Here is a 24,670-nt window from a genome sequence, read left to right as displayed (position 1 = left end):
TTGTTAAAAACATATTCGAATTTTAACACATAATAAAAATAATACGATGATTAACCGATAAAGAATTAATATAGGTACGTCACGCTTCATCTCGAGTATTGAATATTTATGTGAAATATTCATCTTTGGTTAGTCTTTGATTACAAATTGACGTTATGTTCAATACTTACGTTAATATCACAGTTTATTTCAGCCCAATGGGTATTACATTATGTATGGGAGGGCTACTGTATGGTGAGAATATGCATAATATGGTAACAAGTAACATTACAAATTCTTTTAAAAACCTCTACCCTTGTCATAAATTATAAAATGCTTCAAATAGAAATAAACCGCTTAATAGATTTGTCAATTTCAAATACATAAATTTATTATTTAACACAAAAGTATAGCTAATTAAACATCTAGCTAACTTGCTATCGAGCGCGCGTACTACTAAATCAGCTATGTAGTTATCGTACATTTCAAAAAAATTATTCAAATCACTAAAGAATTCAAAATTTATACATGTAGATACAAGTATGTAGAGGTATGACATTTTGAGAATACTCATGAATTACAACGATAATGTATAGGGTATAAGACTATAAAATACACAATATTAAAGAGCTGATTGACACCAAAATTGATACATTATTCTAAATACAATTTGAAGTGAGTCATACTTCTACAGTTTAAAATAAATATTGTAATACCTTTATGAATCAAAATAATTGATTAAAAAAACGTTAAACATAAAAAATTAATTATTATTCAAACACAAAACAAGACACAACATAATATATTTTTATGAAAAATTCTATGAATATCGATTAGGTACCTACAGTACTGATTCTGTAATGGCATTGTATATATTTTAGATTTATTAATAATGTTTTCATCGTCCGTTTATATTTTAGTATCGATGATGCAAAAATATTTGTCATTGTTTTAATATCAGAATTCTTGTAGACGACTTTTTATTTATTAATTTGACTGTGTATTGTGTACTTATTAAAAATATAATTTCTATTGAGTAGCACAGAACTTTGCAAATTAAATGCAAGCATTCAAACACATGGAAAGATACGCGTCTATACAATGTTTTTGTACAACAGTAACCATTTATAATTCAATAATATTATTTTCAGACACAGCCCGATGAGTCATCCGAGTGAAGCAAGGTTATTCTATGCATCAATTTTATCAGTATTAGAATAATTTACATTTTTTTACATTTCATTCTAACAGCAAATTTATTATACGTAAATATATTGTGAATTCTCATAATGATAACACGTATCCAATATATATTTTTGAGTTGTCTTTAACGGTAGACTTTTTAAGCCTTCACCGAGTATTGATAACATTACTGGGTATTTGTCTTATATTTTGAATACACAAATAGATTACAAAAACATCGATATTTTTCTGACAAAGTTAAATACGTCATGATATAGGTATGTAACAGAAACAATATAATATAATATTTTATTCTTAATTATAATTCTGTTTGATGGTTTTACGAAATATAATGAAATTAAAATCATGTGTTTAAATATTTCAACGATAAAAGTTTACAAAAATATAATAGTGTTTTTATTTAAGTAAATAAAATTATGATTTTATCATAAGGTTATTGTACTTTTACATGATATAGATTTCTCTTTGGCATGGTTTACATACAATACATGTCATATCAATAGCATTTTCAATGACTAGAACATTTTTAATAATATATTATATTCTTTATTGTTTTCAATGTTACACAATCAACAGTTTTTCTTTATCTTGTAAGTAAAATTACAAGCTGTAAAAATATTATTCAAAAGGTGTTAGATAGGCAGTTCAGTGACGTGCGGTGATTTTTGCTCGTAGGGATGCTGTTTATAAAATCATATTACATACATACCTTCTATTTGCTACATAATATCTTACGGTATCGTATCTAATTGAATTTTGGCGGGCAGCCAATAAAGTAATACGGTGTGCGGTATTGCGAAGTGGTAGCTTTGCAATATTTAAAAAATATTATAGAAGAAGATGTATGCCTACATAATTATGTAAAATTTACGATACACTTGCATAATAAATACATCATATTATTACACCGTAGTTGATTATTTCCAGGGATGCTCTGAATCTACGGCATCTATAGACCGCACGCCGGTGATAGGTACCTATATCAATTTAGATTTTCTGTATTTTATTTTGTACATATTTTATTTAATGCAAAAAATAAACAGTTTTTAATATCAATAGATTTAATTTACATTATAATTTTGTCTCTTTTTTATAAGTCTGTTTTAAATCTGTCATATTTATATTTCTACAGTATAATAGTGATATTTTTTTACAATGCCGTAGTATGTTTTCATTGATCATGGTAGGGTACAAAATAATGGTTTTTATTAAATGTTCATTGAACCGCTATTAATTGCTGCGGTAGGTATTATTTTGTATCACCATCTTCAATTTTATCATCAACTTGGTCAGATAATGTTGGATGGGTAGCTGTTTGATTAAAATATTAATGATAAAAAATTTAGTCACAGAATAATTAGACCAAAAATATTTTCTACATTATCAAATATAATAAAAAAATATATAGTGCGTTATTGATAAAATATTATTTCATTGGATATGAATGCCTCTCGTGTCTTTGAAATAAATTTTGTCTGTTGGACACTGATCTTTTTTACTAATATTGTCATAGATGCAACGGCATCGCATCATTTATTTACTGAATAAACTAAGACACTTGAATGTTTAGTGAAAAATTAATTTAATATATTCAAAACAAAGTTTTGTCGCTTTTTCAATATGTATCAATTTTTTTGAACATTGTTATTTATATCAATGAACATCGTTTTAAGGACATTTTTCATAAACACATAATTTTCCATTTACATGAAAAAGGTCAGCAACTGGAATAGTACATATAAATTCTGGCATTCAGAAAGAATTTAGAAATAAGCTAAGTTATAAGTAAATTACAAAAACTGATTATGTACAATTCAATTAAGTTCTTAAATTATGAGTGTTATATTTAACCATTGACAAAAAATATCTGTTAAAAGAACTTTTAACAATAATATTTGATGTTAAGGTAATAATAGTATAACAGTTTCACTGTTGAATATTGTGCGGCTGAGGGAAAAATCATATATTATTATCTCTGTACAGCAATTCATATATTGATATAAACGTTACATTACATAAGCATTGTTCATCAAGTTTTTTACATTCATATCCAGTATTGTAAGATATTCGTAAAATAAATACAATTTCCTACGAATAATAAGTACCTAGATACCTGGATGGTTTTGCTTTGACTAGAGTGTTAATTGTCATGCAATTTTGAATTAAAATTCAAATTATTTATGAATAGCTTGCAGCCATTTTCTACAGATATTACAGCCAGTCGGTAGATTTCTTGGCACCGTATTGGCATATTTAAAAAATATTGCAGACCATGAAATATTTATTTTCAAAGCGACTTTCTATATCGTTTTCTGCATATTATGAAATATTTAAATTATCAAACAAATTGGCAGATAATAATCAAAGATTAATCGCAAAAAATTATTGGCAACATTAGCGTTAAGCAAATATAGAGCGATATTGCAAAATGGACTATTGCTATACAGTATAGTTATTCAGTCCATTACAGTCGAGAGTCCTTGGATGATAGGGTGTCGACAGACCCTCCCGTGTGATGATGAAGAGTGCCGACTAGACGGCTAGACGTAGACTGGCGGTCGAGTTTCGAGTGTCCGGGCCGGGGCGCGGGCGGCGGGGCCCGGCCATCGCCACCCGCTCGCGCACCACGCCACTCCCATTCCCACCCCCACTGCTACCAGTCATCCCCCGCGACTGCTCTCCTTTTCCTTTTCCACATCGTCACTGCCCTAAGCATATTCACACATGTAAGTAATGGCTTCGAGGTCATAGAAAATAAAATTAAAATGTTGAATAAATAACTTTTCTAACGCTAACTTTGTTAGTTATTTTAATTTTAACTACTACTATTTCCACGATTTATATTATAACCCGAAGACCAGTTTGGTCTTATGATCTTTTTAAAATCATGGTTGAAACTGGTCTCGGTGTTATAATATAAATTTTATTTTAACACAATACAAATATTGTCCCTGGTACTACGGTGTGATTGGTTTTAAACTGCAAAGTCATGTCTGTTCTGGGTTTCAATTATATATCACTATGTGATAACTTCTACACTGTTATTGATATCAGGTTTTTTTATAATTCGACGGGTCGTACTATAAAAAGTAAGATCAGAATCCAGTAGAAATCATTGCCTAACAGCTGTAGGTATTCGCAAGCTGATTAAAATGACTGGTAGTATTTTGGATCGCCTGACACCTGTATATGTTCGTTTAACCCGATCCTGTGAAAACATTGCTGCTGAACGCAAAAGTGTGGCCGAATAGTCAGAAATGTCAATTCCAAGAAGATCACAGCAAGTTGGTCTCTCATACGGCTTTTATGATAAATTTTGCATAAAGACATTCACCTACACCCGTATAAAATTGAGCTTACGCAAAAACTACAGCCAATGGACCACGAACAGTGTCACATATTCGCCGATCGGGCCATGGAAAAGCAGGCAACTGATGATGAGGTACATTTTCACCTTAATGGGTAGGTTAATAAGCAAAATTGTCATATTTGAGGCGAGGAAAACCAACAAATGACTCAAGAGAGGCCGTTACAGGCTGCGAAAGTTACTGTTTTGAGGCTGGGGGCGTCATCGGGCCATACTTTGAAAATGATGAAAGAGCGACCATTATAGTCAATGACATTCGCTATAGGCAAATGATATCTGACTTTTTGTGGCCGGAATTGGAAGATTTTTGATTTGAAAAATATGTCCTTCCTTCAGGATGGGGCCACATGGCATACAGCTCGTGAAACGGACAAAGTCATCAAAAATTGGCATAAGTGGATCGTAGCTGCAAGATGGCCTGGGGAGGTCATTTGAATGAATCCATGTGTAAAGACCAAATTATCGAGTGAAATAAATATATTTGCAAAGAGTTAACGATATGTGTAGTTTATTTAAAAAACATATTCGTATCAGAACTTGGATAATCCTTTATGTAGTATCTATTTATTTGAAAAAAATAATCACCTGAGGCTGTGGTGGGGCAGGCAATGTAAAATGGCCTCCGGGGCGTGGTCGCAGGTGACGATTGTGAAGTTCCATTTGAACGATCTTCATGAATTCGATTTGCGCTGCTAATTTTTGTACTTCTTCCTGAAAAGTATACAACGAAAATTAATTCAACAGAAAAATTGACTAAAGCCAAACCTTATACAGAATTAAAATGATGAAAATAGTATGTTCTGTCATTTCTTTTCAGTAAGTAATCTTATATTATATATATAAGGCCATGCATTAGTTGAGGCACGGTCTAAAAAGATCGTTGCTAGGCGATGCGCGGACTGCGGGTCGCGGGTGCAAATGACACCTGTCAAACGAAATATTATTTTTCATTTAAATCCAACATACGTTCATTTTATGTTCTGTTTATTGTTCTATTAGTAACAATAATAATATATTCATTGACATGTTTTCTTTTTAAAGTAAATGGGTAACGTTTTTAGTCATCTTTACACGATTTTAGAATTAATTGACCCGTCGCCATCACGCAGCAAAGTGACGTGCTTCTCGCTCGAGATTCTCTCAGTGAATGGCAGCGAGTCCAAAATTTCGTCGCGCCTACAGTTGGAAATTATTTGGCGTTTCACTGATGCGTCACCTTAACAAATTAATACAATAAAATTCTTTAAACTTCTGACATTCATATTATGTGTTGATGTTAAAGGACGTAAACAATAAGTTTTAGCATTTTCTTTCCTTACTTCATTTGTCTCCCAGACTATGATGTAGAGATATTATAATTTTGAATCCATAATAAAGATAACCTTGTACAATATAATGCTATTTGGAATATCATATATATTACGTTTACTTGAACTTAACAAAGAATAAGTTGTGTAAAGTATTAATATGTTATTAACCTTTAGCTCGTCATTCTCTTGTGCAAGATCATGTGGTGTCGGAGGCGGGTGCGGGTGCACGGAACCGATGCCGTTTAGGGAGAAGGAGGCCGACACACCTCGCGCCGCTCTGCTGTCCCACTGGTCTCCAAAACCACGCAATACTCGCACCACCTGCAATGCAATATTCAAAATCACATCTTTATTAATGGAAACAGCTATATTCATATTAATTATTTTGCTATAGCATTGGTTTTCAAAATTTCTTGTTTCATAGAGCCAATAAACAATTACCAATAGTGGAATGGATTTGATTCCGTGTCTAATCTCTACTACAAGGGAAGATGAGAAGGAGAATGGCGTGTGATTTTTTATCACTAGATATTCATGAAAACATTCATTGAATTATGTAAATTTATTTATTGCTTTATCCATGCATCAGTACATTGATTATTAAATTTTCGAATATCCTGCACCGAAGTGCACCATTTGAATCAAAAGGATGAATACGTGATTCTTTTAAACTTTCTGCTGTTAACTCTAAAAAAATAATCATATTGTATGCACTAATTACAATTACACCCATGGTGGCCGCGCGGTTTAAGCGTTGGACTATCACGCCATGGGTCTCAGGTTCGAATCCTGGGTCTGGCAAGAACACAATATTGTTTTTCAATTTGTGTGTGAGTCAGGGTATGGACCTAATAGGTTGAGCAAGTGGCTGACATCCATTTCTCGTAAAAAACAAAATCTGTTAATACAAACCTCTACCCTGTGGAGGCCCATATGATCATATTAGGATCGGACATGGTCAAAAGAAAAAAAAATTACAATTATATTAAATAAAATTGTTTGATGTGACACACCTTGGGACCGAAGACCAATGCGACCGTGACAGAAGTTGAGAGTTGAGTTCTCACAAATCCCAAGAAGTATTTCATATCTGGACCTACTCTGGGAAATATTAATAAGCTGAAATAATAAAAGAAAACAATGAAATTATTTCCTATGTATTAATGACATTACAAAATTTGGAAAACCTCAGAAATTGTATTAGAAAATAACTAGGATTTTTTAATTGGTTCTAAAATCTGAGGGTTTTCTAAATCACATATTTTCAATATAATATTCGAGATTTCTTTATGATTGAGAACTGAATGCACTGACATCTATTTTTTGAAAGTTGCAAATTTCAATTTTTGTTGGAATGAAAAACAAAACATTGTTTTCAAATGGGTTCATGACGTCAATTCAGAGAATAAATTTTTACATACTGTGAACTGTTTGATCACATTTTCAAATGCATTCCTGAATATAATAAAATAAACTTACTGGAAGGTTAACATCAGACAGTTGACGGCGGCTATGTTGTAAATGGCATAAGAGATAAGACGTGCCTCATTGTATAAAGATTCAGCATGCCTTACTCCATAACACACCCGTATACCCCAAAGCAGGAATGCCAATTCCCCTGAAAAACGATTATAATTCAATGTTTTTATAATTAATAAGTAGAGAGAAAATATTGACAAACTATCCAGTTTTTTCAGTGTTAGAGTGTCTAGATGTCTAGAACAGTGGTTCTCATGTGTGGCCCTGGTGGATTTTGCTGCGGCCACCAGCGCTTTACAGAATAACATTTGAAAATTTTATTTATAAAATTATGAAATTGGTTGAATACACATGACTTGTCTTAAATTTCTTTCCACGCTCAAATGTGTTTTTGTGATGAGATCATGTGTGAAATAGTCCGTTTCTGAGAATAAAATCAATTCAAAAAATTGGCAACAATTGTTTTATTAATATTGTAGATTTGTCCTACTACTGTATACTGCGAAAGATCATTCAGTGTAATTCACTTCATAAAAAACAAATATCGAAGCCAGTTGACAGATGTAAACTTAGAAGCAGCCACAGCTCGCATTGGAAAAGAGGAGTATTGAGGAATTTTCATTTGCATTATTTTTAAATAAATAGATTGTACTAAAATGTTCAAACGTCTTTTATTAAATGGACTTATCTATAAATAAATTGATCTATTTTTTAGTAAATAAAATTTAGCTTTAATTTGTTCAATCACAACAAAAGTGAAATTTGGTGCGGCCACCATACGTTTCCATAGAACTGTCAATGTCAATTGTGCGGCCACAGCTAAATTTCCCGTGAGAATCACTGGTCTAGAAGTATCAAGCAAGTTACCTAAAGCCAAACTATGATCCCACCAATTGTATGCACACTGCTTAAACTTTAGTCCTTCTCGATCAGCAATCTAAAAACATAAGACAAAATTTGATTAAGAATAGATTAATGCATTAATATGATTGTAATAGCTTCTTTTCGTTTATAAGATATCGGGGTCACATAGACAACTTAGATTAACTGCTATTTGTTATTATTTATGTCAATGGCTCTCAATATTTCTTAATTGGAGAATCATGCGAGTTGAAAAATATAATATTACACTCATAACTTACATCTTCAGCATGCGGTGGATCAGACAAGGTCCAAGTGCCCAAATAAACAAGTGCGACTAATAATACTGGCAGGAGCCACCTCAGCAACTGCCGCTCCGTTAGTTTCACAGCATGCGCTGACTTCACTCGGTACGTGAGAGAGACCCTAAAAAATATAAGAATATTTGTTAAAATAAACAATTATTCTCTTTATTTATCACAGTATTGTGCATAGCACCAGTTCCCAACGTTTTTCAAATCGCAACCTCTTTTTATAATTGCGACTACCCCCTGCTAAATGAATACCAGCAGAGGCACCTAGCGGAAAAATACGAAGCTTGTAATTTGAGTCATTTTTTTGATAATTTACAATTTAAACTGTACCTATTAATTAGTAAATATGTATCTGAAAACATTAAAAAGATTTTTTTTTTAAGTCAAAGATAAACTTACAATAGGTAAAAAAATGTGAATTTGTTACATATTTATGTCACAAGTTACGTTATTATTACAATATATTTTATGGTCATATTTATTATTAAAATTTAGTTTATTAACGGCCTACATGCTCAGCATACGTCAAAATGGAGCTTTTATGCTATTTTCAAAGCATGATCCTGGACATTCCATAAACGTTGTAGATAATCTATTTACATAATTTTGAAGCCTTATTATCCTTTATATTTATTTTAAACATTTGATGACTGCATAAAGTATTTTTATTACATAAAATAGTATTCTTTTAAACCTCTCACTCTAATGTTTTAGAATATAGTCATATTTCAGTACGTCAATGTGAAGTGGTGTTAAGATTTTTTATATTTAATAATTTTTAAAAGCATTTATAAAACCATTAGTATAATTTATGTCGACATTATTATAGTGAAATATTTACAAAAAAAAAATATATTGATAATCTCTGTGATCCCAAATTTGACAAGAATTAGGCATTTTATTATTCAAAAAATGGGCAAGATTTACACATTTAAAGATAGGTACTGATTATTTATTAGCTATATCTTTGACCATTCAAATGTGATAAACATTCTACGAATAATGTTTGCTTTATAATAATTATTGACCTAAGAATAAGGTAGTATTTTTTTGAAATACGTCATTTCTATTGGCATTTCCCAGTGGCTAAGCTACAACATACGGCCGTAGCCATAAATTGACATCATAATTGAATATTTATATTTATTTTAAAAAACATCGATTTTTATAAAAATATAAAAGTGTATAACTTGAAATCCTTTTTATTTATATCAAATTTTATTTTAGGTATTGTCCCCAATATTGAAGCTTGATTTGAGTCTTGGAAATGAATTTCTTAATTCACACTTTACAAATCACAAAGTTTAACATGAAGAGAGGTAGGTGTCTTACCGCCAAGTTTTCATTAGCAAAGCTGTGTAGGTAATGCAAAAGCCGAGATGCCGACACCATTTCGTCGCTACGCAGCTGTATATGTCTAACACAGGAAATATGGCCGCCATCTGAATTAAGAAATTTACAATAGAATTAGGTAGTAGAAAATAAAATAATTAAAAAACATATAAGTAGATAATATATACCTATTTTAATTAGGTATATTCAACTCACCACGATGGTTGAGCGGCTACGCATCAGACTTATAGTGTCGTGGGTCACGGGTTCGAATCCCGGGTCTGGCAAAAATGCATATTATGTTGTTTTTTAATGTGTGTATGCACCTAATAGGTTGAGCAAATGACTAACATCCGTTAAGTTCTCTCATCCACTAAATCTGATAAGAAACCTCTTCATGAGGTGGCCCAGATCCACATCAATAATATATATTCAACTTATTCAGTTATTTACAACTTAATTGCCTACATATAAGGTGTCGTATAATAGTTGAAAATTAAAAAAAATCGGGTATCTATGGGAGCTATGTCTGAACAATTTGTAGACTTTGTAGGAAAGTTATATACCTACCTATGTATGTCTTTTGTTATCATCTTATATGGTATGAAAATATTTAAGTGATGATGAATAATGTTGATTGATTGATCGAGAAAAAATAGGGCACCACAATGACATGTACTTTCATCTATCCTACAATTCGACAGATAATTCAGGCATAACTCTCAAGTAATATACCTATTATGCCAAATTCTTCATTTTCGATGTTTACATGGCACGTGGGCCCCTGCGCTAAGTACACTAGCCATAACCAGGGCCGAATTTTAATATAATACCTACACGTTGGTGCCCAAAAAAATATCAATTGAATTTAACAATAGGTACACTTCTTGATATTTCTTTTTAAAAAAATCACAAATCTAATAAAGTTCTCAAATCTATTAACATTAGATGGAGTGAACATAATCAATGTTGAACCAGTAGTGTTGTTTTTAATACACGGAGATCTCAAATCTGTGCTTGACTATTATATGTACCTACTTACCTAATTTGTAGTAAGTATGCGAAATGTACATTGTGGACAATCAAAGAAGTCTATCTGCCTAGTTGAGTAGCGCGCCACTGGCTCACTATTATATTGTGTAGGCACTATATTATAAACACAACACCTGTATGACAATAACGAGAACTGGTTCTTATGTAGGGGATAATTTTTGCATGATACGGCCGTTCTCTATTTCTCTTACATATTATTACAAAATGATAAATTATCTCCATAAGAATTGCGAACTTCTTAAGTGATAAATAAATCAAGTCGCACATTACTGCCTTGGCATTTTCTTCCGACATAATACTCGGCACTCGCACTCGTACATAACTATTGCCAGTGAAACTTATCCATAAATTCTGTAGTAAAACTTTTAGTAGAACGCAAGTGTTGCTCGACACAATGAATAGTTGTGGCTGAGACATTTGCTCTGTTGAGAAAATTTTCTTCACGATAGGAGAATATGAAAAACCCTCTCAACTGAAGTGTAGACTTTTGAAAAGAATTCTCACTTTATCAAGACCAGCGATCATCTAACCAAAGATACAAGACAAGTAAGCAGGCACTTACCTATCCATTAATAATTAAGGGTATGTAGCGATAGTGCTACTCTGCATTAAATTACTGACACACTTTAAAACAAAACATTAGCAATAATAATTTTTGTCAGCGTTTCCTCGATCATAAGTTACTAGACCAGTAGGTACTTAGTATTTGTTTTGATTGAGAATTATGACAATATCTATGGTAATATAATATGTACTGCATTAATATAAATAAGAATAACGATCTATGAACTTTTAAAACTCCACTCATCGATGCCGTCACAAGACGTAGGTACCTACTACTATTGTCATGAGTTCTTCATTCGACACAGTACATCCGTTATTCCACTATAATCAAGTCTCTCAGTGGATTCTTATAATTATTAATCTCTGGATTATATGGACCTCATCAGTACATCATTACCTCGCGATTATAATCTCACGTCATCATCCATATTATTGAATGCAGTGTATTCTTGTCAGTGGCGCACCCAGGATTTAATATTGGGGGGGGCCAAGAAGGAGAAAGTAAATTTGTCTCATAGGTTCTTTTTCTTCTTCTCGTTTATCGGTCTTTTGTCTATTACCTACACCATGGTCCCCACATCCTGCAATGGGCACTCAGGCTAGGATTGGCAGACCCCCTACCTACCGCTAAGATTAAAGGCAGTGTGACACACTACATTAACGTAAAATTGTGTTTTAGTTCAAATTAAGGGTACTTATACAGTGAATTATTGGCGGTTTTTTAATACATCTACTTTAATAATGGAGCTGTCGAGTATCGACACATAACAATCAAAAAATATATTGCACAATTATATAAGTAATTGAAAATGTTCATGATCATGAAGTATATTAGCGCTGCGACACGCCGGGCCCCCAGGCTAGAGCCCTGTAAGCCCTCCCCAGCCATGACCTACACCACTCCGGAATTCAGGTGGACACCGAGAATTTTTTGACAGTTCCATTAAGGATTGGGTTTCTAAAAAACCTGACATTAGTGTTGTGTTAGAAATTAAAATCTAAGAAATTTTTCTATAAGGGGTGCTGGAGAATTACAAATCATTTTTGCCGTGTTTTTATTTGTCTAAGCCCAAAGGTATAGTTTATTAGCTTTCAATTTCAATGTTTAAAATCATTCTGATAATTTTCATGTTTGGGGGGTGCCAGGGCCCCTTGGCCCACCCCCTGGGTGCGCCACTGATTCTTGTATCAAACTATCATACATCCAAAGGTGTAATACCTACATACCTAATATTAGGTAACTAGTATTAATTAATAATGTAAATCGAAATTGCACCAAAATAGAGCATTATCAACTTTCACAATAGTGCTGGGCAGATAAAAATAGTGCCGCTGTTTAAAAATAATGTGTTCTAAACTCTAAAGCACATTTTACAATATTTCGACGGAGAGGTACTGAAAATGTCGTAATATCAATGTCAATGATTATCGATAGACAAAAAACGAACCAACAGGATTATGAACCTTAAATTTCACTGCAATACATTTTTACCTCCGAATTAGACTGACTAATAGATTCATTCACATTTGAATGCTCACTTCACTGAGTATGAATATATCATTTTATGTTATCAATTTTCCATGTTAAAAACAACAACGACATAAGCCATTTTCAACATTCACACGATTGTTGTGTATAACATAATATTGATGAGATCTATCTCCAGAACGCCGGAGCACGCTCCGTCCTGTGAAAAAGTCCCGAAGTCGAAGAAAAATCACTCAAATATTTCGGGCTTACGTAAAACAACATGATATTGTAATATGTTTACCTCTAAGTACATAATGGCGCATCCGAGGAGTGTGATGGCTAGAAAAACAGGACTGGCACTCCTGAAAACCCTCGCTCGGCGGTGACGATGCAAGAAGGCGGCCAGCAGTGCAGTACCACCTGCACACCATGCCGATACTCCCAGCAAAACGCTTCTGCAATAATTATTGAATCAAAATGATATTTAGTCAATGAATCAATTATTGATATAAACTTTCTAAAATGCTTATAAAACTTTTAAAGTTTCTTCGCATTTAACACACTATCAATATGAAAATACCTTTAAATTAAATAATTTAAAATAAAACATAATATTATCTAATATCTACTTGGTAAATACGACGAACGATTTCATTCTCTTCAATAGGACACTTAATAACAAATATTTACATTCTGAATTATTTTTGAACAGAGAATTTTCTTATAATATTGTATTTTTTAATTAGTATGTATAAGAATGTATATTTATATTTGTTGAGAATGTCCTATTAAACCTGGTGAAACCGGTTCTGTAGGTGGAATAAAATTTAATATTATGGTAGGTAGCGGTGAAGCACTTATTACATAAGTGTATTACGAGTATATTATTATATGTATATTATGTAGATGTCCAAAAAATGGAGTTTGCATTTAACACAATTTAAAAAAAAGGCAATTAACAATACTAGTATGCGGAACCGCAATGATGATTTTTTTTTGCTTAGGATGCTAAAAATATTAAATGAAATATGAGAGTTAGGACATTGACGTTGTTTATTTATGCGGCAAATGAGTTTTTTCAGCAAAGGGAAATTGAGGTGTGACAGGTACCCTATGTATGTATGTATAGGTACTGAAATCAATTTGCGTTACAATAAGGTAGAAAATAGAGATGGAGAATTTCATAATTTAAAAAATAAAATATTCGACCAGATTTCGAAAGACTAAAATATATTATAATACGTCAGTATTGCAGTTGTAGCAGAATGGTTTCTATACGTCTTATAACTTGAATAAAAAATTAAGAAATTCATTTATTGATAAGGGAAAACGCATACTGAGAAAATGGATGAAACATGACCAAAATTCAGTGGCGATTTAGATCTTTAGTTTGGAGTTTTCCCATTACGGAAATAATCTGGTACTATAAACCGCGGTGCTAAACAGAAATAGTAAAATTATGTTGCCAGGATTTCTTTTTCATTTTTTTTTATCCTGCAATTTATTTCAATTATCAATAGATTTTGGAATATTCTGAAGAAGTGACCGCCACACTGCTTCTAGAAAAACCGCCAAATAATCCGCATTTAAATAATAATCAATGTGTAACAAGGAGTTCACAATAGGAGGGTTACATATCGATAATAATTACGACATTGTTTGTCATCATATTTCGTAATTTGCGGGAAACTATCTTATTATATCCATGGCTTAGTTTAATGATTTATTATAATTGGTTTAATCCTTTAATCCCTCCTAATGAATTCATTGAAATGTACAGACCCGTTGAATAATGGCGACTCTGATTAAAACCGCCCAGCGATGGATTCACACTCGGAAGAAAACCGCATTGTCTGATTTGACGATAGTTCCGTTTTGGGGGGGAAAAAAGTCCCTTTTATTATTCCACTCTCCTGAATCACAATGCAAAAAATTCAAACTGGATTTTTTTATATTATGAAGCGCGGATTTATTTCTCTGGAATGCGAATACCGGACAAAAGAATACCACCAGCTTTTATTTAGAAAAAAATGGAGCTCATATAAAATAATTCATAAGTATTAGAAAATATTAAATTGCTTTCTCGATCTGAAGAAAATCTCGTTGATTGTTTCACGACGACAATATTAAAATGTGAGGAATATTTTTATTCGACTTTACCTGAATGGCCAATTGTATGATGCTCTGCATGGTTGTGGACCCTTACAAGAATGGCATCCTTCTGCGCAAGGAAGACAGCGCAGTGCTGCCCACCCTCCTCCCGACGTTTCTTCACCAGCATCTCTTTCTTGCCAGGCAACTTCAAAATACACACATTCATGAATATTTTCCAAGTGACAGTTCAAATAATATTTTTTTACAAGTTTTTATGATATCCTACTAGTTTTATAATTCCCCCCGGAACGAAACAAATACGAATTACGTCAATAGAATATTCCTTCTTCTTAGTCAGGACCTCACTGTTGAGGACCATGACCCCGGATGCTTTGGCTGTCGAACGACCTTCTCAATGGGTTGGCCTCACTCATTTGCTCATTCTACGACACGCAATGCCTGTCTGTGTCAGTGGAACACCCGTTGCATCCGTGAATTGGTGCATGTCTAAAGGACAAGGCAGCTCGGACGACACAAACGGACACTAAATAACTAACAACTTTTATATAATACTGTTTTAATAATATTTCTTTGTTTCTAAATGTCACGTTGTGAACGTCTTAAATTAATAATTTGTAATGTTCACTACTTATATGTAAAAAAAAAAATGAATTTGAAATTTGAGCTAACGATCCTAATAATTATGAGCGTTAGGCCACGCGCACTAGATAACCACTTGTGGATGCGACAGGTCGCAATAACTCGTCGCAATGAGCACGCACGTAGTCATAGATGTAGGCTAGGTGTACAACGCTATACTCAAATTGAGTGTCTGGGTATGGGGTATGTACTCGGAAAATTGCTGAGGTCCACGGTTGGGGCGACGATTTTACATATCAACAGTAGGCGGGTAAATACGGAAGTCAGTACGACCTGCTAGATTTTATTAACCCCGCCCTCTCCCACCGCCTAAAAAGTGAATAACAAATTATTATTCACATTTTTTGGAAATGGACCTCCCCGAACCATTTTTCTGATACGTTGATAACTAAAAACATTATTTTTTTTAAAACATGCATCGATTTTTATTCTTCAATGTAGTGAAATTATAAATTAGACCTGTCAATGTCGTATCTACATAAAGAAAGTGTTCCACAAACAATGCGTATACCACAACAATAAACCAGATTAACCCACAGTGCCAAAACTTAAAAGTGTTATCCCTTGTCCTGAACATTAATGACTTTCAACCTTTGGGATGGAATTTACTTTGTTTTTCTCTTTGCATTTAAATCTAACATAGAGATACTGAAACATTTTGAAATGTTTTTAGCTTAGATGTTTCGTAATTTTGTCTACATTTTTTCCTGCGAATAAATTACGTATCATAATGATGTAGGTATATATTATAGTCAGTAAAAACTAAGTTGTAACCAAGCAGAGGCGCATACGGAAAAATCGTATGGGGGGGGGGGGTCATTTGGAAAAATAATTATCCATAATAATGTATCATAGGGGGCGGAGTAAATAAATTTACTTCGCCTACTACTTATAGCTTCTCGTTGCATCAACTACGGGATTTTCCGGTTCCATACTCCGGACTCAGAGTCTAACAATAAGCACCTGGCCTATAGCTATAGCTACGGCTGATCACTTTCAAGTTATTGTCGCATCCACAAGTGCTCATCGAATGTGCGTAGCCTAACTGTTATAATTATTAGATTCATTAGCTTCCAATTGTGTCGTCCGCACCGTCATGTCTTTTAGACATCCCGTGTTAGAATAGTAAAGTAAACATTGGATGCCTCAGATGGTTGAACCAATTAATGTGTGAGACGGGTCTTCTTCCACTGACACAGGCCTTGAGTGTTGTATAATGCCAAGAGGCAAGACAGCCAAATCACCCAGGTCACAGTCATGATAATGATGCAGAAGAAATAAAGTCCATTCACCTAAATAATTTGTATTTTTTTCGTCTCTACCCTTGGACTCTAACCCTACCCTTGGACCCTACCGTCGGACACTACCCCCCTTCGCTTATGTACGCGCCTTCCGAACTGATGATTCGCTTCGGGCTGTACAAAGTAAGAGGGATACACTTGACTAAACTTCACCAACTAAAAGTTTCAACAATGCAGCAATTCCAAAAAAGACCCAGATGTCAGATAGGACACAACAATTTGACGTTCGTGCAACAGGAAACTTGTTACGATAAGCGAAATATGAGTTAATAAAAACGAAAATGAAAATAATAAAATACCATGCAACTGTGCTAAGCCATGTAAGCTCGCTGAAGATGTAAATTGTAAATGACAATCATCAACCTTTTGACAGGAAGATTTTTTGCAGTGGAAAAACATTATGTTGTCAGATTATTTTGCGACCCACGTATCATTCGCTCTAGATACATTTGCGAATTTGCATTCTGAAAATTACGTCATTTTCCGATGTTCAAGTATGTACGTTACCTACATATTGCGAAAAAGATTCATTTTCCGCAGGAAGAGATAACGTACACGTGACATATTTTCATGAAGTATGCTGATGACATTAAAAAAATGCTGACTACTCACTTTTAAACGGCATATTTAGCACAGCGTTATATATTATATTTTATGAACCGGAAAATATTGTGAAAGTTATTACGGAAGTCATCCAAGGAAAATGAAAATTACTTTAAAATATATCACAATGTTTTAGGTTAACATTAAACATATTGCTCTTGTTATAAAATTATTATTATAATATTTTAGACGTTATAATTATTATTTCTGCTTACAATTATTATTAATAGTACCGACCTCTATAATAATATACTAATATTATGTATGAACTTGCCTTTAATTTTTTTGTAATACATTTTATTTTTGCACTTATCTTGGGTGTCTTTCATTCATTTCATTACAGGTAGGTACGTCACAGCTAGGGATTCCAATTCCGAGATCCCGAGCTATTTTCGATACCTATGAATCCCGGGATTGATAAACATAATTCCGAAACTTTCGGGATTTATTTTTTTATCAATTTTTATGGAAAATAAAATAAAAACGAAAATATAACAGAAAAAAATACTTTTAATAACAAATAACTACATTAGAAATAAACTGAGTTTGAATGAAGTTTGATTTATACCCATGTGTAAGTTGACGATTTATTTTATATTTTCACATGAATTAATAAAAATGAGAAAGATTGGAAAAAAATAATGCTTTGCACTTTTAACAAAGTAATTCCACCATGATCTCATACGTTTTACGGCAGTTTCAAATTTGGCTGACTAATTAGATTTATGAAGCGGAAAGGCCATAAGTGCACCATGATTATTTGCTTTACTATTTTAAATCTCGCTAACACATTCATTATGTATTTATTATCAGAAACAGCAATCTCATATTGAATTCACATTATTATTTATATTACAATATTATTTACTCCATTAAACTTATGTATTTCCAATATTGAACGTAGATATACAATATTAACAATAAATGTCTTAAATAGTACCTATACATTATACTAGATTTATTTTTGACCGATTTTATCAATGTTATTTGTAAATATAAAATTTTTATATTAATAATGGAAAAAATGCCAATCCCGGGACCAGGTAATCCCGAAATCCCGGGATCAGAATTTTGGCTCGGGATTGGATTCCCTAGTCACAACTCTTTAAAAGTATATCAGCAACTTTTTGATATTAATATACGAGTAACTGTACTACACAGAGGTAGGTTTTTAAATTAATCAACTTGTGGCCACGCGAAAACTGTCAAATTAATATTAAAGTAGTAATTATAGTAAATTTGCCACGAAAAACAATAATATGAATAGTAAGTGCCTAAATATTAATGGAAATATGAAATGCAAATACTTAGCGTACGTATCTAAGCGTGTTTTTTTAATATCTTATATTTAAATAAAATATCGCAATCCTTTATTAGAAAGCAGTGTTATCTTAATACAATCTTAGACACGACAATACAACGGAACAAAGCTAAAAAAGGATCGTAGGTAGCCAAAACAAAACGCTTTCCGGAGTATGACCAAATTTTATCGTGATTTGACATTACTACAATAGAAACAAAGTGGAAAAGTAAAAGTTCATTTTAATTCGGATTAAAGTATCTAATAAGTCAAGCAAAGAAAGGGTTGACTTCGTTTCATATTCCTTTGGGGAATTAAAAATACGGACGCGCTTTTGGACTTCTTAACTTTTCTCCAAAATTTAATTGTCATCTGTCTTGAGATTAGTGTCAAGACGATCTTGAAATATCCGGGAAGCAGGAAATTCAAAAAAATAGAACACTATGCTGCTTCGACTGTGCCACAAAGCTGATTAATAAATTAATCAAAAGTACTTACGCAAATATACATTATACTTTTATATGGCTGGCAAGTTTTGCAAATTGCAATTTTAATGAATGAGCAGTTAACTGAAAATGTATACCTTAGCAATCAGACGATAATATAATATTATATTAACAAATTAATTGAATTCAGAATACCAGCATTGGAAGTTTATAGAAGAGACTGCGTAATATAATCAGCGGAATAAATTGAAGAGGCATAATAAGAGAAGAAGGCTGTAGCTAGGTAAACGGAATGGTTTACCCAATCACACGGGCGAATAAAATATATATTCTTTCGAAAAAGACTAATATCAATTTACCTTCGACCAGCGAACCGTTGAATCCCTGGGGGTGTGAGGGTGAATAGAAGCCATCCCTGCATCTACACACGTACGCGCCCCTTGACCATCCGCGACCCGCGCGGGCTGAGCACTATAATAGAAACATTGTCCTTAATTGAGGTTACCATCCTGAAAAGTATTACATAAACTGACTCCGAGAGGAAACAATTACATTTGATTACACTGGGGTTGGACTAGGTAAGTTTCTCGGGTCAAGAAGATTATCCAATCGCATGTAGGATAAATTTAATAATAATGTTGGTAGTTATTCAACTTTATGGATTTTTAAGATATATCTATTATAATAATATATAAAAAAACCTTTTTGAGCTAATTATATAATATCAATGGCTACATGTAAATTGTGTGTATAACATTTTACAGTTCACCGTGAGCTTTCTCATCGGAAATATATGACCGTGTACTATACGGTCATCTCTATAGAACCGAGATGAAAAAATATGCGTTCTTCTGTATTCCTAATTTAATTACACACTTATTTTCTACTTTCTTTCCCATGGTATTTCGGTAGTTTTTATTGTGTGTTTTAGGTGCAAGTCGGTAGAATGCGGGAACCGAATTTTCGTGATTTCAAGAATGAAAACCTAACCTAACCTTACAAATAATCCAGTATATCGGCTATTTTCAAAATTTGTTTGGTGCTGGCTTCCTGTAAACCGACAAGAACCGTGTTTTATTTAGACATGAATTTCATCTCAGTACTATACGACCCAAAGAGGTTGGACGGTCTTTAATATACGACCATATATTTCCGATACACCATTTCACGGTGAATACGGCGAACTGCACACGTACAAATTTCCGGATACGAATATCAATATGGATTCATAAATCTGTCAACAAAATTATCAAGCTTCTTTATAGACAGCTCGGTTGGCATGTCGATTGTGTTCACTAAACAATAATTTGTTTTTGATATTATTAAGGTTGCGCCCCACGGTGGAGGGGTGGAAGAGTTGTGGTTTGCAGGTTCTAATTCCGCGTCTCACCTTGCGTATTGAATGTATTGGGCGAATGGCTAAACCGCACCATAGACGAGAAAATGGCTATTTAGTTTTTTTTTATTAAAGTTACCTAAGTACTGTAATCGATAATTTGGAACTTCCTTAAGTAATGCGTCGTATTTTATACATCTCTATCTGAGAACTAATGTGTCCTAACTCTAACAAGAACACCTTCGGCATGACGCAATTCAATATTATTCTTCATGCCCTTAATGTTTATATACATTCGGTTTTTGGATTTAAAAAAACGGGTTTGAGAATATATGTACTCAAGAGGTGAATTATTATTGGCCTTGAAAGATAATATAATGAAAATTAAGGTACTTGTGTAATCGTTAATCAAACCACCCACCTCAGTAGTCATGTTGGAGCATTTATGAGTCCCTCTGAAGACGTCCAAAGGATTAGGATCTGTGAAGTAGCTTGGTGCTGGTGCTTGTGTGGCCGCTGAATAAGGACCGTCGCACTGGTTCAATTCCAAACCTGACACATCCACATCCAGGGAAACCAGCGCACTCTCGCTAAAGTAAAACAAATACAATAATAGATACTTATAATAGTCACTCATATACCAAGAAATATTTGTTGGTATAATACGGTTGTAATCGAAAGAATATCTTGTGTCAACGATAAGACATCCTTCTTTCACGTAGGAAGTATTGAGAGAGAAAGAAAAGTAATCATAGCAGATGATTTAATTGCGTACGCATTTAATACAGCGTGCCCCAATTAATTTTAGTTGTGGAACCGCAGTGGCGGGTTTTAGGATGTGGAGGCCCGACGCACTGATTGATTTTGAGCCCCCCCCACGATAATAAAATAGAAACAGCAAATTACATAATTTCACTAAAAATAATTATTATTGAGGATGACAGTGTTGGCACACAATAATATTAATATTATATTATTTTTTGCGCACGAATACGTATGTGTTTAAGTTGTTGTATTATGGGTCCATTTATATGTAATTTTCAGGGATTTTGTTATGTTACTGAATTTTGAAAAATACGCATCTTTTTAAGATTGTAGCATAATTAATTAATCGTATGAACAGTTTGAACTGTTTCGAGACCCCCTTTAAAATCTTTTGGCGAAAGAAAATCGCCTAAGTATGTGCAACCGGTTAACATTTTGTGCAACATAACGGGACACGTCCAATGAAGTGTAGTATAAAGTAAAATGAAAATGCGCTGAATGTCTTTTTCCAATTCGGAGTCTTATTTTTCTCCACAGTTTATCTCCAAAATTGCAACTTACGAGACTCTGATAATAGTTTATATCTTCTTTTCTTTGGAGTCAGGGAAAAACATGCTTCATCAAGTTTTGTGAATTTGGTAAAATATGCAACTTTACATAACTACGAAATGTTTGTTAATCAAATCTGGAAGATATGCCAACAATGTTTGCCGCATTTATACATTCCAACAACGACTACCCCATAATGTCACTGGACTTTTGAATGCAAATTCACAGCCAAGTGGCGATTAGCCAGACGTATTATATTGCACGTTTTTAATAATCTGAGCCGCTTCGACTAGCACGGTTTTAAGTGTGATTACAATAATTATTATATCAAACCTTCTTCAATTCCTTTGCTAATCAGTAGCGAAGGTTGGAGGTAGGGTGTTAAGATCTGCCATAAAATTGCACATTAAACTTTGTCAGTCATACGTATTTGTTTTTATTGAACTAAGACTACAATTTACAGGATGTTATTGGTTAGTTTTTAAAAATCAATTAAACCCTGCCTAAACCAAACCATAATAATTTTGGTATATTTTGGGCGATACGATAAAACTGTGCACATGTTTTCATTCATACTTATTTGTTGTCGTTGGATTAAGAATACATATTACACATATTGTTTGTTCATTTTTTTTAAAATTCAATAAGCCCTGCCTAAAACAAACTATAATGGATAAAAAATATTTCTCTGATATAATAGATAAAAAATAATTTTAGATATTTTATAGATAGATGAGTGTTTTTTGACTATTATCTATTATAGCTTCGTTTTCGCAGGGTTTAATAATTATTGAATTTAAAAAACTAACCAAACACCATCTGTAAATTGTAGTCTTATTTCAATGAAAATAAATACGTATGACTGACAAATTTTAGTGTGCACTATTTATGGAGGATCTTAACAGCCTACCCCCACCCTTCGCCACTGTGTCAAAATCATATCTTACAAAAAACCAGCAACCCTTATAAAACCTATTAAGTTTACATGACAAAAACCTATTTAGGAAACGTTGCTTTAATATAGCATCGTGTATGACCAGTGACGTTCCGTTAAGGGTCAATTACATTGAGCTACTTTACAAGCTGTTTGTTGGCGAATTTACAATCTGCCTGTAAAGTCGCCCAGTGTCATCATCGACAAGCTAACAAGCAGATTGTAAACAATCTACCGAGAAAAGTTGAAAGCCGGTCAACTTTACACGCTACACGCCGGCCTACTGCGCCCTTCCGGTAAAAAACGAACTAGGTACGTTCTGTCAAAATAGTTGCTAGCTTGTTGGCTTCTCAGCGAATGGAAAGTTTCGTGTGTCATCACTGTCATCGTCACAATCGCAGTAGCTGAATGCCCCCTTTTAAATTCGTCAACAAACAGCTCATAAAGTAGCTCAATGCAATTGACGCATTAAAAAAGAATACGTTGTACCTAGATGATAATAATATAATTTGACGGTAAGGGCAGTATTTTGGCGTTGTATAAGAACGCCAGTTTATATACGGACGTCACTGTGTTTACATGTATTATGTAAAGATCCTATCGCCTCACTCGTAACTCACCTGTGTGACCCGATATTTTTCATTTCGATACATTTTAATTTTGAGCCAAGAAAAAACGGGAGAAGAAAAATATAAGAAAATATACAATGAGACAGTTTTTTCCTAGCTAGCGAAATCTTGCGCAGTGTTCTTATTTGATAATTTGATTTAATTCATTTGTTAATATTACTCTCTCGAGATTAGTTCTTGCTAAAAATCTCGTGGAAACAGCGATTGCTGGAGAGAAAATAATATATGTAATGATATTTTCGGCTTGCTTTTCACACAATATGACCTTTATTAAATTTACTCACAAGAAAATAGCGTCTGATGTCTGATTGCTAGCACTATTAATGAGGTTCGTTTGTTTATTTTATTTCAAGGTTCGACGGTTTCCAAGTTTAAAATTAATCTTGCGTCATTAATTCGAAATTTGAATTATTGTTTTCATTGGAACAGCCTAATTTTCAAACACAAATGATAAACAGCATCGATTTAGAATTAGATAAAAAAATATTTGAACTGCACGAGAACGGGAATCGAACTGATTGATACTAAAATTTATTCTAGCATGGAATTCCATCAATCAGTTTTATATTATGACAGAATTTTATATTTAGAATATTTTTTAAAAATGTTTTTTTTATCATGTAAATTTAAGCAAAAAAACGACAATAAGATAATAAAAATACATACTTTTTTTAAAACTTATTAGTAAGAAATTCTAGAAAAGAGTTGGACTGAATGGACATTTTTTCCTTAATCTTTTCAAAATGATGGATCGTAATTATTAAAAATCGTTCTTAAATGCATTTAATGCTTTAATTTAATAATGAAAAATATTTTCAAGTGTAAATATGTCATTAGTAGAGGAAAGTAAGAATATTTGGAATACCATTTATATTTTAGAGTGCAGATGATAAAAGAAAGGAGATTGAATAAATAAAACTATGCAAAAACACTAATAGTTTATTATGAACTGCGTGGGGAAATAAAAAAAATTCAACAGTATTTATGAAAAATAAAAATTACAAGAATGAGAAGAAATGTGTTTTTCCAAAAATGTTCAGAATACCATATTCCAAATTATTTTCACTTTTAACAGTACCTATGGAATTATTATTTCTATTAACTTCACACAGGAGGTAGT

General features: G+C 33.0%; 1 protein-coding gene across 1 annotated transcript in view; it reads right to left on the bottom strand.

Moving 5' to 3' along the window:
* Positions 1 to 1,492: 1,492 nt before the first annotated feature.
* Positions 1,493 to 24,670, bottom strand: part of LOC147068291 (putative G protein-coupled receptor CG31760) — a 67,252-nt gene continuing 44,074 nt past the window's right edge. Inside the window, exons 6-17 of the mRNA XM_085952653.1 lie at positions 21,095 to 21,263; positions 19,697 to 19,808; positions 15,094 to 15,232; positions 13,235 to 13,388; positions 9,846 to 9,955; positions 8,481 to 8,625; positions 8,206 to 8,275; positions 7,339 to 7,477; positions 6,873 to 6,978; positions 6,028 to 6,180; positions 5,135 to 5,260; positions 1,493 to 3,890 (exon numbers count right to left, since the gene is read on the bottom strand). Coding sequence (XP_085808779.1) covers positions 3,843 to 3,890; positions 5,135 to 5,260; positions 6,028 to 6,180; positions 6,873 to 6,978; positions 7,339 to 7,477; positions 8,206 to 8,275; positions 8,481 to 8,625; positions 9,846 to 9,955; positions 13,235 to 13,388; positions 15,094 to 15,232; positions 19,697 to 19,808; positions 21,095 to 21,263 — 1,471 coding nt within the window. The 3' untranslated portion in view covers positions 1,493 to 3,842. The remainder of the gene's footprint in view (positions 3,891 to 5,134; positions 5,261 to 6,027; positions 6,181 to 6,872; positions 6,979 to 7,338; positions 7,478 to 8,205; positions 8,276 to 8,480; positions 8,626 to 9,845; positions 9,956 to 13,234; positions 13,389 to 15,093; positions 15,233 to 19,696; positions 19,809 to 21,094; positions 21,264 to 24,670) is intronic.

Source organism: Rhyacophila brunnea, unplaced genomic scaffold, assembly GCF_057557595.1.
Source record: "Rhyacophila brunnea isolate RB1 unplaced genomic scaffold, BYU_Rbru_1.0 scaffold_3, whole genome shotgun sequence".
Lineage (NCBI taxonomy): Eukaryota > Metazoa > Arthropoda > Insecta > Trichoptera > Rhyacophilidae > Rhyacophila > Rhyacophila brunnea.
The sequence above is the reverse complement of the archived record's forward strand: the minus strand, read 5'-3'. Positions and strand labels throughout refer to the sequence as shown.